Here is a 14,255-nt window from a genome sequence, read left to right as displayed (position 1 = left end):
GCCACCCTCCCGCCGGCACGGGGAGCCTGAGCATCCCCAGGAGGGGGACAGGTTGGTCTTTGGGGGTGCTGGGGCATCCTGTGTCCTGGCGGGCAGCACACGCCTGCAGCCAGGCTCCAGGAGGCGCTGGGTTTGCTGCGATTCTGCAGGAATTGCCCCAGCAGCCTTGGCTGGGATCCCACTCCGCGGCTGCCACCCGGGGCAGGGGCAGGAGGCGGTGGGAGCTCGGGGGGTGCCCTGTGCCCGGCTGCAGAACTCGGGCTGCAGTGGCTGCTGGGGACTGGGTTTGTCTGGCCAGGGACTGCAGCACCCTCGGGACCTGCTTTCCTGGCTGGTTCGTTCAAAACCCAAGCCCGGCTCGTGCAGGAGTGCGTGGGAATGACACAAGTGGGATCCAGGCCAGCAGCCAGGATGGGGTCGGCCCTGCCCAGGGGTCACCGGGTGGCTACACGGATGTCTGGATCTGTATGTATAGATGGTTTGCTGGGGGTGTGAGCTGGGAAGGAACTGACACCTCCCCGGGGAGGGTGGGATCGAGCTGAGTCTGGGGAGGGGGGGGCGGGCTCTGGGGAACCCCCTCTGGTTCCCTGGGCTGCTTTTGAGTTTGTGCTTCCAGGAGAGCAAATCCAAACGGTTCTGCTGCTGCTCTACCCCATTCCCGAGCGGTCGTCCCCAGATGCCGCCATGCCTCGGCAGCCCCAGCCCTGCCCCGCCCCCGGGATGTCCCCAAGGCGCTGCTGCTGCTGCCGGCGGGTCCGTGTCCCCTGATCCCTCCCCCTGCCGCGCTCCCGACCCCGCCACGCCGAGGACCCCGCGCCCCGACGGGCTGGGCCGTGCCTATAAGCAGCCCGGGCGGGGCCGTGTCTCTCAAGAGCCCGGGCCCCCCATGCCTGCCATGCCCGGGCCGGGCCCCGCCGCTCGCTGCGCAGCCGCGGCAGAAGCTCCGCAGGGTGAGTCTGGGGCTGGAGGGGCGGGCACGGAGCGGAGCCGGGGCGCTCCGCTTGTCTTCCCTTGCGCTGGGGCGCTGGGGAATCCAATCCCGAGAGCAGAGCCCGGGCTGCCCCGGTCCTCCCCCGCCGGGAGGGGCTCCGGGACCGGTCCTGGCCTCTCCTTGGGGCTGCGGAACCGGGCCGGGGGCTCCCGCGGGGCGGTGCTGGGAGCAGAGCTGCTCCCGGCTGACGGGGATTGGGGATAAGGCTGATCCCGCCCAGCTGCGCTTGGTGCTGGAGCCAGCCCGGGATTTTCCCCTCCCGGGCCTGGCGGGGCAGGGGGAGCGGGGCCATCCCATGGGCCGCTTCTTGCCCTGGAATGCTCAGCGCACAGAGGAGGGCGGGCCGGGAATCGCGCGCTCATCCCGGCTTGCGGCGCTGGGGTTGGGGTCTGTCTCCTCCGGGATTGGGGGCAGGGACGGGCTGGGGAGCGGGGAGTCGAGCAGCTGCACTTGTACCTTCGGTTATTCTTGTATCATAGAATCGCAGAAACGACCTTCAAGATCAGCAAGTCCAGCCACCCCCCTGTTGCTCTTACTGTCCTTATGTTTCAATTATTAAATGGTTTCTGTTCCAATCCCTGAGTCTCCTTCCCTTGCTGCTTCTCCCCCCTTTCCCGGAGAGAAGGAGCAAGCAGCTGCTGGCATTTTGCTGCCAGACCCAAGCAGGACTCCCAAGTTCATACTCTGGGCATATGGGCCCAGAGAGGGCCCTAGTGCTGTGGCTCCAAACCACAACCTGCCTCCCCCAGCTGGGGCTGGAGGCAGCAACCAAAGCCTTGTGCTTGGGCTCAGAAACAGACCAAGTCCTGAAGCTTTGGGGGCTGGAAAGCAGCTCCCTGGGGCAGCTTTGGGGCTCAGAGAGAGAGAGCAGGTGCTGCAATCTGGGGGCTCAGAGCTGGGCTGAGAAAGCAACCCAGCCTTGTAACGAGGCTCACCTGGCCCACAGAGACTAAGTCCTGTGCTCTGGGGGCTTGCAGCCAGAAACATTTGGCCTTCACAAAAAGCAACCAAGCCCTGCATGTTTGGGCCTCATTGGGCCAGTGCTAGAGATGAAACATGGACACAAGTCCTGTGCCTGGGGGCTTGAATGGCAGCCCAAGTGCTGTGTGTTTGTGCTTAGAACCAGAGACTAAGTCCTGCATTTTGCTGGCATGACACCAGGCTTGCTTGGGGTGGGAGAACCAGAGACTAAGTCCTGCATGCTGCAGTCATGACTCAGGCTCATTTGGCACAGACCCAGTCCCTCATGTTGGTGCTCACAGTCCTGCCTTTTACGGCTCCAAGCAGAGCCCCAGTGCCCTGTCCCAGGGCTTGAAACCAGGCTCCTTTGGGCAGCCTTCAAGCTCAGAAAGAGCCCAAGTCCTACCTCGGGGGGCATGGGGTCAGTTTCAGCGCTTGGAACTCGACACGAAGCCCTGTCTCGGGAGACCCAACCCCCGGGTCGTGGCTGACAAAGCCCAAACCGGGCTCCTCGGGGCTGTTCCCGGCTCAGAACCACCAAGTCCCGCCGCGAGGGGCCCAGCGCCTGCAGCCCCCGCCGGGGCCCGGGCAGCAGGAGCATCCCCGGGGCAGCTCCCGGGGCAAAGCGCGCCCCGCCTGCCCTGCCCGGCCTTCCTGCAGCCTTCCCGAGCAGCCGCCGCCTCCTTCCCGCCAGCCCGGCCCCAGCGCAGCCCCTCAGGACACCGGCGCCCTCCGCTCCCCGCAGCCGCTCCGGAGCCGGCCAAGCGGGACTTGGCCCCGAGGCCCGGCCGCCGCTCCCCGCTCCCCGCCCGAGGCGCCGGAGCGCGGCTCCTCCTGCCCGCGACCTCAGGACGGAGGCGCCGAGAGCGGGCAAAGCGGGGCGCTCAGGCCCAGCCCCGGGACCCGCCCCCCGCCGGCCCGGCGAGCAGCGGGCACGGGCCGGGCCTCCTGCTCCGGCCCCGCAGGGCCCAGCGGCCCGAAGCCCCGGCCCGGCTCCCCGGCCCCGCACGGCTCCAGGAGCAGCCCCTGGGCCGTCCCGCCGCCGCAGCTCCGCTCCCAGCCCCGGCTCCGTCCGGCCGCGCTCGGGGCCGGCGCCGCGCGGGGGCTGAAGAGGCGGCGCGTGCCGAGCGGGGCGGGGCCGAGCGGGGGCGGGGCCGCAGGGCTCAGGTGCGCGCGATGGGGGCCGCAGGGCGCGTGCGCAGCGGGGCGGGGCCGGGCCAGGTGCGCGGGGGGCGGGGCCGCAGGGCGCGTGCGCAGCGGGGCGGGGCCGAGGCTATTTCAGGGCGTGGGGCGAAGGGCTCGGGTTCCGTTTTGGGGGCGGCAGCGGGCGGGGCGGGTGTTGGTGCGGGGGGGGCCCCGGGAGGAGCTGGGGCCGGGGAGCGGGGCAGGGGCCCGGCCGAGCGGGGCCGGGGCTGCTCGGAGCTGCTCCGGACGGAGGCGGCTGCGGAGAGTCCGAGCCCGGGCGGCCGCGCTGGAGCCGCTCTGGGGGCGCCGGGGGAGCGAAGGAGAATCAAGCCCGAGGGCCGGAGCCGGCGCCCCCCGTCCTCGCCCGCGGCCACACGGGGCTGGGCCCGCTCCGCGGGTCCCCCCGACGGTTCCCAAGCACCGCTCGGGATCGGGATCCCGGTCCCGACCCGACCCCCCCCGCTCGTTGTCCGGCCCCGGCGGGGGCTTCGGGGCTCAGCCCCGGGGTGGGTTCCTGGGCTCAGCAGCGCGGAGCGAGCCGGGCGGTGCCCGGAGCCCTTGTCCTGCGTGTGCGGGGCTGGGAACGGGCCCCGGGGCTGAGCAGGGGCGAGTCCTGGCTCGGGGCTCGGGAACGGCGACTCGCTCGCTGCTCCCGGGCTCCGAGGCAGGGGCCGTTTGGCCGCGGGTGCGGGGAGGGGGGAGGCGGGAGGGCCTGGGGCTGCGGGAGGGGGGTGGGAGTAGCATGGGCCCCCGCCGGAGGTGGGGGCTCGGGGTGGGTGCCTGGCCCCCCCTTAGGAGGGGGGGTCCGTGCGCGCGGGGCCCCCCCCGGAGGTGGGGGTCCAGTCCCAGCCCTATTCCTGCATGCACCAGAGAAAAAAACAAGTTGGAGATAGTCTCAGGGCGAAAAAGCACTTTTCAGGCCTTGTTGCTGCCCAACTGTTTATTCAAGGTACAAGCTCCTTCAGGGTTGGGACCAGGGATGACACTTGATGTTCGTCTGTGCTTGGTGACAGTGAGTGATGGACAACTTGGGCTGAAGCCAAGAGGGCTGGAACAAGCACCAGCTGAGAGGGGCTGGAACCACAATGAGCTGGAACCAACTGGCAAGGGAGAGGAGCTGGAACCCAATTGGCAATGGAGATGGGATGGAAGCCAATTGGCCATGGAGAGGAGCTGGAACCAACTGGCATTGGAAATGAACTGGAACCAACTGGCAGTGGAGATGCAGCTCAGCTGGAGGAGATCACTCTGGACTGGTTCTGAAACCAACTGGGGTCCAAAACACACTGGAAGCAGGAACCTGCTGGGCCTGAAACCAGAGCAGAAACAAAGTGGTGCAGAAACAAACAGGAGCCACAAATGAGCTGGACCTGAAATCAATGGGGGCAGGAAGAAATTACCTGAAGGTGCAAACGAGCTCCAGCCAGAGTTGCCCATGAGCTGCAGCTGCAACCAAACAGACTCACAAACCAGCTGGCACCATCCATGGGCTGGACCTGAACCCAGAGCAGAAACAAACATGAGCCAGAACTGAACTGGGGCCATCCAGGAGCTGGGCATGAAAAAACAGGGGCACAACCAGCCAACCTGAAGCTGCACATGAGCTGGAGCCACAAGGCCCGGGTGCTGCAAATGAACTGGAGCCTTCAGGGGCAGGACCTGGAAGTGGAACAGAAGCAATTGGGAGACAGAACTGAACTGGAACCATCCCAGAGATGGACCTGAAAGAAGCAGGGGCCCAACCGAGCATCCCAGATGCTCAGAAAGCAGACAGGGCAGTCACTCAAAATGAGAGTCTTTCTAATCAAAGTTATTTAGCTCTCCAATGACCACAAACCACTTTATTACATACAAATAGCTGTATCAATGATCTAACTCTATATAAAACACCTATTCTACATATATACACCTAAGAAACAGATCTAGCCATAGAATATAAATATGAAAAGCTATGTAAATAGCTGGGATGCCAGGCAGAACAATCCCACACAGCTGACTCCAGCATTCCCCAGTTCCCACCATCCATCCACTAGAAGGATGTCCCACAGGGTGCAGTCACTCACCTCTCAGAGGGCTCTCAGCCCCAGGCAGTTCCCTTGGGACGTCCCAATCCCAGGGGACAGTCCCAGCTGCAGCCCTGCTGCTCCCAGGAGGACTGGCTGGACTCACCCTGCGGCCACAGGGTCCTGGAGCTGCAGCAGAGGAGGGAGGGGGTGCAGGCAGGAGGGTCTGGTGGGAGCTCCTGAAACCAGCTGGGAGACATGACACTGGATTGGTTCTGTAACTGACAGGAGCCCAAAACACACTGGAAGCAGGAACCAGCTGAGCCTGAAACCAGAGCAGAAACAAAGTGGTGCAGGAACAAACAAAGTGGTGCAGGAACAAACAAAGTGGTGCAGGAACAAACAGGAGCCACACATGAGCTGGACCTGAAATTAATGGGGGCAGGAAGAAATTACCTGAAGGTGCAAACGAGCTCCAGCCAGAGTTGCCCATGAGCTGCAGCTGCAACCAAACAGACTCACAAACCAGCTGGCACCATCCATGGGCTGGACCTGAACCCAAAGCAGAAACAAACATGAGCCAGAACTGAACTGGGGCTGTCCAGGAGCTGGGACTGAAAAAACAGGGGCACAACCAGCCAACCTGAAGCTGCACATGAGCTGGAGCCACAAGGCCCTGGTGCTGCAAACAAACTGGAGCCTTCAGGGGCAGGACCTGAAAGAAGCAGGAGCTGAACTGACAAACAGAACAACCCAAAAACAAGAGCCCAAACTGAGCTGGACCCAAAAGAACCGGGGACCCAACCAAGCGACTGTCCTGGGTGCTCACCAAGCAGACAGGGCAGTCATTCAGAATGAGATTTCTTCTAATCCAAGTTAATTAGTGCTCTGACAAACAACAGCAAACCACTGTGCAGCTGCCAGTAGCTGTATGTAACACCAAGAAGTAGCTATATAAATAGCTGGGGTGCCAGGCAGGACAATCCTCCCTGGCTGCCTGCAGCCCTCCCCAGCTCCCAGCTCCCCCTCAGCAGGACCCCCAGCCCCTCACGTCTCACAGAAGGGCTCTCAGCCCCGGGGGTCTCCTTGGCACAGGCAGCCGAGGGTCTGCCCAGGGCTCCACACCCCACGTGGATCCTGGCAGGGCTGGGGCTCTTCTGTCCTGTCTGTCCATCCTGCAGAGGGAGAGAGGTGGGACAGTCAGCACTCAGCACTGCACCGGGGGCAGGAGGGGAGGCAGGACACCTGGGATGTCCCACTTCTCCCCATAAGGGCAGGTGAGAGCCAGGACCTGGCTGAAAACCCACAGCAGGATGAGGGGCAAAGCCCTGGATGGCCCTTCCCCACGCACCTCACGTGTCCCAGGGTGTCCTGTGTCCCTCAGGAACAGCTCTCAGCTTCCACAAGGCAGAGTCCTCGTGTCCAGGCCCGGGCTGTCCTTGGGTTTGCTTCCCTTCTGCACAAGCACTGCCCGTGTCTCCAGCAGAACTCCAGCACCTCATCACCCTGCGGGGCAGAACCAAGGGGCACAGCCCAGCCAAGTCCATTGGCTTTCACACAGCTCAGACCCACCAGAGCCACCCTCAGGGCAGGGCATGTTCTGCACAGCCCGGGCAGGGGCAGAGGCAGCACACGCCTGCCTGGAGCCATCCCTGGGGCTCCCCTGAGGCCTGGGAGCCAGGCCTGCAGGGAGGTGTCACCCCGGGGCTGCAGCCCAGGGACCTGCAGGAGCCGCAGACCCCCCGGAGCCTCGCTCCTCCCTCCTGCGCCCCAGCCAAGTCACCACGGCCACCCCCACAGCCCCACTCACCCTCACTCGTGGGCTCCTGGCACAAACCCGGCGGCTGAGAGACTGTGGGCAGCCCAGCACACGATGGGAAGGGCTTGGAGAGGGATGGGGCTCAACCAAACGCTCCATTTCCTGGGGGGGAAGAGAGAAGTGGGTCAAAATCCCTGCAGAAACCCAGCAACTGCCGTGCAAAGTCACACCTGGAACACTGAATCTTACCTGGAACCCACAGGCAGCAAGCACACGCAGGGGGCTGGTCACCAGCTGCTGACACACACCAGCTCATCCACTGCCTTAAGCAAAAGGAAACAAACATGCAGGGAACGACAGCCTGGAGCTCAGCAGCACTCCCAGAGAAAGGCTGTTCCAGCCTGGCTGCCCTGAGGAACCCCTGCTGCACTTCTGGTCCCAGCCCTGCTGGCACCAGCAGTGACACCCCCAGCCCTGCTGGCACCAGCTCCCAGGTTTGGGAAGAGAGAAACCAAACCCATTCCTCAGAGGAGCTGCTGGAACCTGGGGCTGAGAACCAGAGGTACCTGTGGACAAAGCCAGGCAGCAGCAGACAGGGGGGAGCCAATTCAGGTGCCTCCAGCTCTCGGTGCTTCTCCTGCTGCTCCTCATTGCTCCCCATGATTGGGGCAGGAACCAGCACCTCTGGTGTCCAGGGAATGTCCTGTTTGTGCAGCTGAAACCCTCCCGGCCTGTCTGGGGCTGGAAAAGGGCACAGCCTGGAGCAACCCAGATCAACCCAGGTCTCCCTTCGGGCTCCTGGCCAGCCCAGCAGGTCTCGCATCCCACGGGGACCATCCCCTCTGCCCCAGCCATGTGTGAACTCCCCCCGAGGAGCCCCCAGCCCGGCCCAGCAGTGCTGCCCAGCCCGCGCCCACCCGCAGCCCCCAGAGCCCTCCCGGCACAGCAGCACCCGCAGCCCTGGCCCCCAGCCCAGAGCCCCCTCCCCTGAGCCCGGACCTGGGGAACACCCGTGTCCAGAGCAGCCCAGGGGGGCCCCAAACCTGCCCGCAGAGCCGGGTGCGGGGGAGCCGGGGCGGGAACCAACCTGGGACGCAGCCCGGAACGCAGCGGGGCAGCGACGGGTTCGTGCTGCCGGTTCCCGGGCCGGGAAACTCCTCGTCCCCTGCAGCAGCGACAGCAGCTCCGGGCACCCGCACCCCCAGCCCGGGCACCCCCAGCCCCGGGCACCCCCAGAAGCCCCGGCACCCCCAGAAGCCCCGGCACCCCCAGAAGCCCCGGGCACCTCCAGCCCCGGGCACCCCCTCCCCTCCAGCCCCGGCACCCCCAGAAACCCCGGGCTCCCCCAGCCCGGGCACCCCCAGTCCCGGCACCCCCTCCCCCCCCAGCCCGGGCACCCCCAGCCCCGGCACCCCCAGCAGCCCCGGGCACCCCCAGTCCGGGCACCCCCAGCCCCGGGCTCCCCCTCCCCCCCAGCCGCCCCCGCCCCGCTCTGCGCGCGCTGCTCCCGCCCCTGGCGGAGGCGCCCCCTGGCGGCCACACGCGGTAACTGCGCCCCGGGGCCATTCAAAGCCTCGGGGCCGGCACGCGCTGCCGCTCCCACCAATCAGCGCTGCCGGCGGCTCCGGGGCCGCAGCCAATGGCGGGACGGGGGGGGCGGGAGCAGCCCCGCGCGGGGGCGCCGCCTGGCGGGGGAAGCGCGGCACTGCCCCAGCCCGCCCCCCGGAGCGGCGAGAGGCCGCTCAGCGGATTCAGAGTCCTCCTGCTGGAATTATTGCTGGAACTGTTGGGCAAACTCTCAAAGTCTTTGAGGAAAATAGTAATAGGGTGGTTCTTTTGTTGTTCCTGGTTCTTTCTAAGAATGAGTGCCATAAATGACCGTTTCTCTTTAGGGTTGTTTCCTGTAAAGACACTTAGGTTTCACCCCCCGAAAAAAAAAAAAAACAACAATAAAAAACCTGTTGAAAAAAGAAAGCGGGGGAAAAAAACCAACCCCAAACTCAAAGGAAAAGGTGAAATAATTCTCTAGTCCTGTTGGTGCCATTCTGCTCTAAACTCTTCCTGTCCAGGTGCACTGGGACAGGTGACCCTGCTGCCCTGGTGCTTTCTGGCTCTGCACACACCCAGGTCAGATCCCTGGGCAACACACTCCTGGATGAACACGTGACAGTCCCTGCGTGGCCCTGCACTGCAAGAAACTGTCACTGCTCTTTCCGTATTGTGTGTGTGAGGGCTACACAGGCTCTGCACAGCTCCTGCTGCCAGGAGAGCGTGCACAGCCTGTGACACCTGTGGGAGAGCTATGGTGAGGTGTAAATGCCTGAGCCCAGCCTTGCAGCAGGGAGGTGATAGTCATAGGATATTCATTAGTAAATCCAATAGAAATATAGCCTACTAAAAATTTACTAAAATAATGAATTTGCTATACTAAGGGTTGGTTTTAAAACTCTGGGCTTTGTGAAACTATCAGTCAACTATGCCAAGCATCCTCTAGGTTGTGATAATAACATCAAGCCTTCTAAGAACCTTTTTTGCTTGTAGTCCTTTGTCTTCTTGGTCCTGTCCCCAGCCCTGGCCCTGTCTCCCCTCTCCTGTTGGCAGGTGGCCCAGGTGGGTCCAGAATCAACGTCCGTCTTGTCTGTTGGAGCGACAGGTCTTAGAAGCCCTGATGGTCCCACGAGCTGCAGGATACAACTGGCAGCACTGACTGACAGTTTCACAGAGCACGTTGATTGACAAGTAACCCGCTCAGCTAACTTAGTACAGCAAAGTCATCGTTTTAGCCAGTTCCTACAACTATCCCCCTCCCCCTCCAGCAAGGGTGGAGCAGCAGGAAGACACAGGAGCTGTCAGGTTTGCAGCACGAGCACCTGGTGTCCAACCTCTGTGAGCCCCAAAACTGCCCCGGGGAGCTGCTTTCCAGCCCCCAAAGCTCCAGGACTTGGTCTGTTTCTGAGCCCAAGCACAAGGCTTTGGTTGCTGCCTCCAGCCCCAGCTGGGGGAGGCAGGTTGTGCTTTGGAGCCACAGCACTCGGGCCCTGTCTGGGCCCAAACCCGCAGGATTTGGGCTCTGCTTCCAAGGGGTGACCTCGTGTGTCCTGCTCGGATCCGGCAGCTAAATCCCAGCAGCTGCTCCCTCTCTGTCCCTGGGGGACGGGGGAGAATCAACAAGGGTGGGTTGAGATGCCAGCCATTTAACCACGGAGACATCATCACCACGACAATCCCACCAGCAGAACATCCCACCAGTGGTGCCAGCCCATCCCTGCCCAGAGGTGCTGGAGAGAAACCTCCCGGCCCCGACCTGGGAAGCCAGCACGTCCTTCCCGGCCATCCCTCCCTACCCCCGATGGTTCCGTCCCACGGAACATCCCCCGGGCCCGGCTTATATTCCCTATTCCCAAAGTTCCCTCCCCTGTTTCCCCACGGGCTGGGCACTCCAGGGTTTACAGCCCATCCCATGCTTCTAATTATCCTAGAAGTTTCCCCCCCCCGTTGACACATCCCATTCCAGCAGGTCACTTTTTACCTTTTAAGGTCTAATTCTGACCTTTCTTGCCCCCTTGGCTGCCTTCCCAATCACCACAACGATCTGCACCCCCTGGTGCCATCCTGCCCCGAGGAGCAGGGCAGAAGTGGCTTCACTGGGTCTGATCTTGGCCATCAATCCTGCTCTGTGTTGGGATCCCCCAGATGGAGCCCAGTGAAGTCCCTCGGTTTCTCGGACCAGAAACCACCCCAGGTGTCACTGGAATGTGCAGAGACCTCACTTCTCTTAAATAAACTATTGTATTCCTAACACTAGGGTATATATATATATATAAAAAACCCCAATACTTTGCTTCCAACAGTAAGATGCAAAAACAACACTACATTTAATTTCTAACAAAATCAACTTCCTGCATCTTGTCACAGGGAATTGTCAGACACACATCTGCTGTTTCTGTGGGCACCAAACTGTGATCACTACCCTCGTTCTAGCTCCTTCATCCCCACGTGCCTCCCCCCCCTCACAGCGTGCTGGAGAGCTGAGCAGGGGCAGAAGAAATGGGTGGTGAGGGGCTGGAGGGGTAGCAGGGCCACTGGGTTGCTCAGGCTTCAGCTCCCAGACAGACACACAGACAGAGCCTGTTGCCCCCGCGGGATCACAGGGCGGGATCCCAGAGCGGGTGGAACCACTTGTGCCCCAAAAGTAAAGCTTCTGGGCCCTCTTACCTCCTTTCCCCCAAAAACTATGTAAATTCGCCCTTTCTCGGTTGCTTTTTTCCTGTTATCGAAGCAAGTTTTGTTACCGCTTCATCTTTGTGGTGTTGTTTTGTTGATTAAGATCAGGTTGTCACTTATTAGAGAGCAACAACCTCCCCTCCTCCCCCCTCCAAATCCTTTGCAACACCTGCAATGGCTGCTGAGAGCTCCTATCACAGGTTCTAAGCATGCTTGGTGGGAGACTGAAGCAACATTTTGGAGGTATTAGCTGTGAAAAGACTTCATATGGGTAGTAGGAAGGAAGAGGAAAAAAGAGGCAAATTTTGCTCTCCCTTACATGGTTGTAGAAGACAGACAAGGGTGTGGAAGGAGCAAAGAACATCCCTTTTATACCCTTGTGTAAAGGTTTTGGTAAGGCCACAGGATAGGTGCTGTCAACTTGCCCATCCTGAAACAGTTGGAAAACAATGTAGAAGAAGTGAGAGAAAAAGTCCACGAGCTGGTCTGGATGAATTAATAGTGAACCTCTCAAAGATATGCACCAGTTGACTTGCCTTCTTTCTTTCTTGACAGGGCAGCACGTCTCAGGAAGGTGCTGTGAGTAGCAGGATGCTTCTACAAGAAACCTTCCAACAGCACAGAGAGTTGAATAACTGGTTTTTTCTTCCACGCTTTGCAAAAAAAAACCCAAACAAACCAGGCATGAACATTAAATGTCTGTGTTTTCATGTGAGGAAACAGTCTCTGCATCAGGCCACAGTTTAGACAAAGGAGGGAAAAGTGTTGCTGCTGTCTGCACCTCCTCTGTGACTAAGCAGAGCATTTCGCTACCTAAAGCTGTCAAACAGCAATAAAAGCCCCACTGCATGTGCCACAAGCCCTTCAGTGCTAAATGCATATTTAAATCACCCTACTCAGCATGTTTCTGCTAATGAAGAATTAGTGTCAGTGTCAAAGCTTGCTAATGCAATCCAAAAAAATATTCTGGGAAAACACATGTTACGAGCTCAGTTTCAGGGTGTTGCTGCACTGAACAACGTGGGAGGGAGCAGTGGCTTTTCAGTTATGCTGCTGTTAAACACAATCATTTCAGGGCCTTGCTTGGCCTACACACTCTGGGGGGAAAGGCAGAATATTTAAAACACTGAAACCCTGGCGTTGCAATTAGTATTGCTAAGTATGTATTTCTCACTGATAGCTTTTTGTTGAGGTGATCACTCTGGGTAGCATTTTTGAGCTCAGGCAGTAACTGGCACCTCTCTCAGTGTCCTTGTGAGCACATGAGCTTTGTTGAACACACTGGGGAGGGCAAGCAGAGGTGGTGCTTCTGCAGCAGTGCTCCAGCATGATGCTCCACCAAGCTGTGCCCCGGACGTGCCAAGACACAGGCACAACAAACCTGTGGCTCCAGCTTTTCAAGAAGCTTTGGATCTGACCAAATTCACGCTGAGTTTTCTTGGTTTTAAACCTGCACCAGCCCAGCAGTACCGGCAGCATTTGATTATCTGGAAAACCAGCCAGAAGGACAGAGCTCTCGGAAAGAGCTCACAGCTGGGTGCCTTGCACTCCCAACAGACCCGTAGCACCAGTGTCCCCAGGGCCCTGCTGGAGACTGGGGTGCTGGAGGGGACACCTGCTGCCTGGGCATGGCAGGCAGATGCACCTTTCTGCTCATGCCACCTCTGTCAGCCTTTCTCCTCAGGGCACAAATGGGTACTGGCAGGATGGGGTGCTCAGAGAGCCAAGAGCAGTTGTGGTTCCCATCCCACTGAGGCTGTCTAGGCCTACAGCTGCTCACTATGACTTCAAAACATCCAGCCTGGGACAACCTGTGCAAGCTGCTCAAAACACAGGTGCAGCCAAAAGCAGGTGTCACAAGAGAGGTAGAAGTCTGAAAGTGCATGAACACCTCACAAAAGGAAGATGCACAAGTACAGTTAAATGAAAAGGTGCCTAGGCAGGAAGACCTTTTGCTGTGAGATACAGACCTATCTTTGGAAACTCTCCTTATGTGGTAAAATTTGACATTTCAGCAGGTTCAAAACATAGCAAGTGTGTAGAACTAGAGGATTTCCCCCCCCCCCAATTGCTAAAAGATAGTCAAATGAATGCTAAAACAAGCAAACTATAAGCTCACATTATTCCTTTCTCAAAATAAATGTGGGTTCCCTCAGCTGAACAATGCAGAGATGCTGTTGACTTTAAGGCAACAGGGATGATCAGTGTGATGTGTCTTAGGACCTTCTCAACACCTAATTGTGAGGCCACTTCTTCAGTAGCACTGGCAGTTCCCCCTGGATGCTGCAGTCAGCTTTCCTTAACTTTGTCAGCAGGAGGACTTTTCTGAGGTGCATATCTGAGGAGGCAAGAGGGTCCCTGAGGCCTTTCCCACATAAAGGAGTGGGGTGGGGCATTAGTAGCCATTCCCTTTCCTGAACAAGTGATGTATCAGTACAAAAAAGGAAGTTTCTACTTGCTCTACTGGAATTAATTCCAAGATTTGCCTCACGTGTGTTTTCTCACATTATTTTCCCTTTGGAAGATGCTCTATGATGCTGAGGAGAAATAGGTTACACATTGAAGGACAGCCACCACAGTTTGGTGCTTTAGGAGCACACAACTGAACTGCAGGATGCAATTTGGCTGAAACTTGTTTGTGAGTCGTTGTGGGTTTTTTTTTTTGAGATTATTATTTCTGCAGACCATTTCCCTACATGTTGAATTCAGAGATGAGGTATTAAAGCCAGTAACACTGCTCTGTCATCACTGCCTTAGTTGGCTTTTGAAGATTTCAAAACCCTCAATAATAAATCCTTAACTTTTCTACCATTACTTACAAAGGTGGACCACACCACATCAATTTGTCTAAGGAAGCCTTTCATCAGACTGCAAACTCCAACAGTTGCCCTAGAGCACTGGTTGCCCTAGCTGAGTACTCCTGAATTTGGAATCAATGTGCACCCACAGAACTGAATCTCTTCCCCACCTTTGCTGAGAAAAGACAGGGTGCCTGGTCTTAAATTCTGCAGCAAATGATGTTTTCCCTGTTCTCTCAAAGACAGCCTGGATCATGGCACAGCTCTAACACAGTAGTGCCAACATAAATACAGCATGCAGAGCAGAACTGACCAAACCTCTGCCTAGATGATTG

The 14,255-nt window shown here is 59.2% G+C and overlaps 1 protein-coding gene across 1 annotated transcript in view; it reads right to left on the bottom strand.

The window, feature by feature from the left end:
* Positions 1 to 7,044, bottom strand: part of LOC127384571 (uncharacterized) — a 32,886-nt gene extending 25,842 nt beyond the window's left edge. The window contains exons 1-8 of the mRNA XM_051619206.1: positions 6,950 to 7,044; positions 6,491 to 6,645; positions 6,191 to 6,314; positions 5,969 to 6,066; positions 5,783 to 5,854; positions 5,596 to 5,691; positions 5,306 to 5,464; positions 4,724 to 4,795 (exon numbers count right to left, since the gene is read on the bottom strand). Of these exons, the coding sequence (XP_051475166.1) occupies positions 4,724 to 4,795; positions 5,306 to 5,464; positions 5,596 to 5,632 (268 nt within the window). The 5' untranslated portion in view covers positions 5,633 to 5,691; positions 5,783 to 5,854; positions 5,969 to 6,066; ... (1 more) ...; positions 6,491 to 6,645; positions 6,950 to 7,044. The remainder of the gene's footprint in view (positions 1 to 4,723; positions 4,796 to 5,305; positions 5,465 to 5,595; positions 5,692 to 5,782; positions 5,855 to 5,968; positions 6,067 to 6,190; positions 6,315 to 6,490; positions 6,646 to 6,949) is intronic.
* Positions 7,045 to 14,255: the final 7,211 nt, after the last annotated feature.

The sequence above is a fragment of the Apus apus genome, chromosome 4 (assembly GCF_020740795.1).
Source record: "Apus apus isolate bApuApu2 chromosome 4, bApuApu2.pri.cur, whole genome shotgun sequence".
Classification (NCBI taxonomy): Eukaryota; Metazoa; Chordata; class Aves; order Apodiformes; family Apodidae; genus Apus; species Apus apus.
Note: the sequence above shows the minus strand (reverse complement) of the source record. Positions and strands in the feature narration are given on the sequence as shown.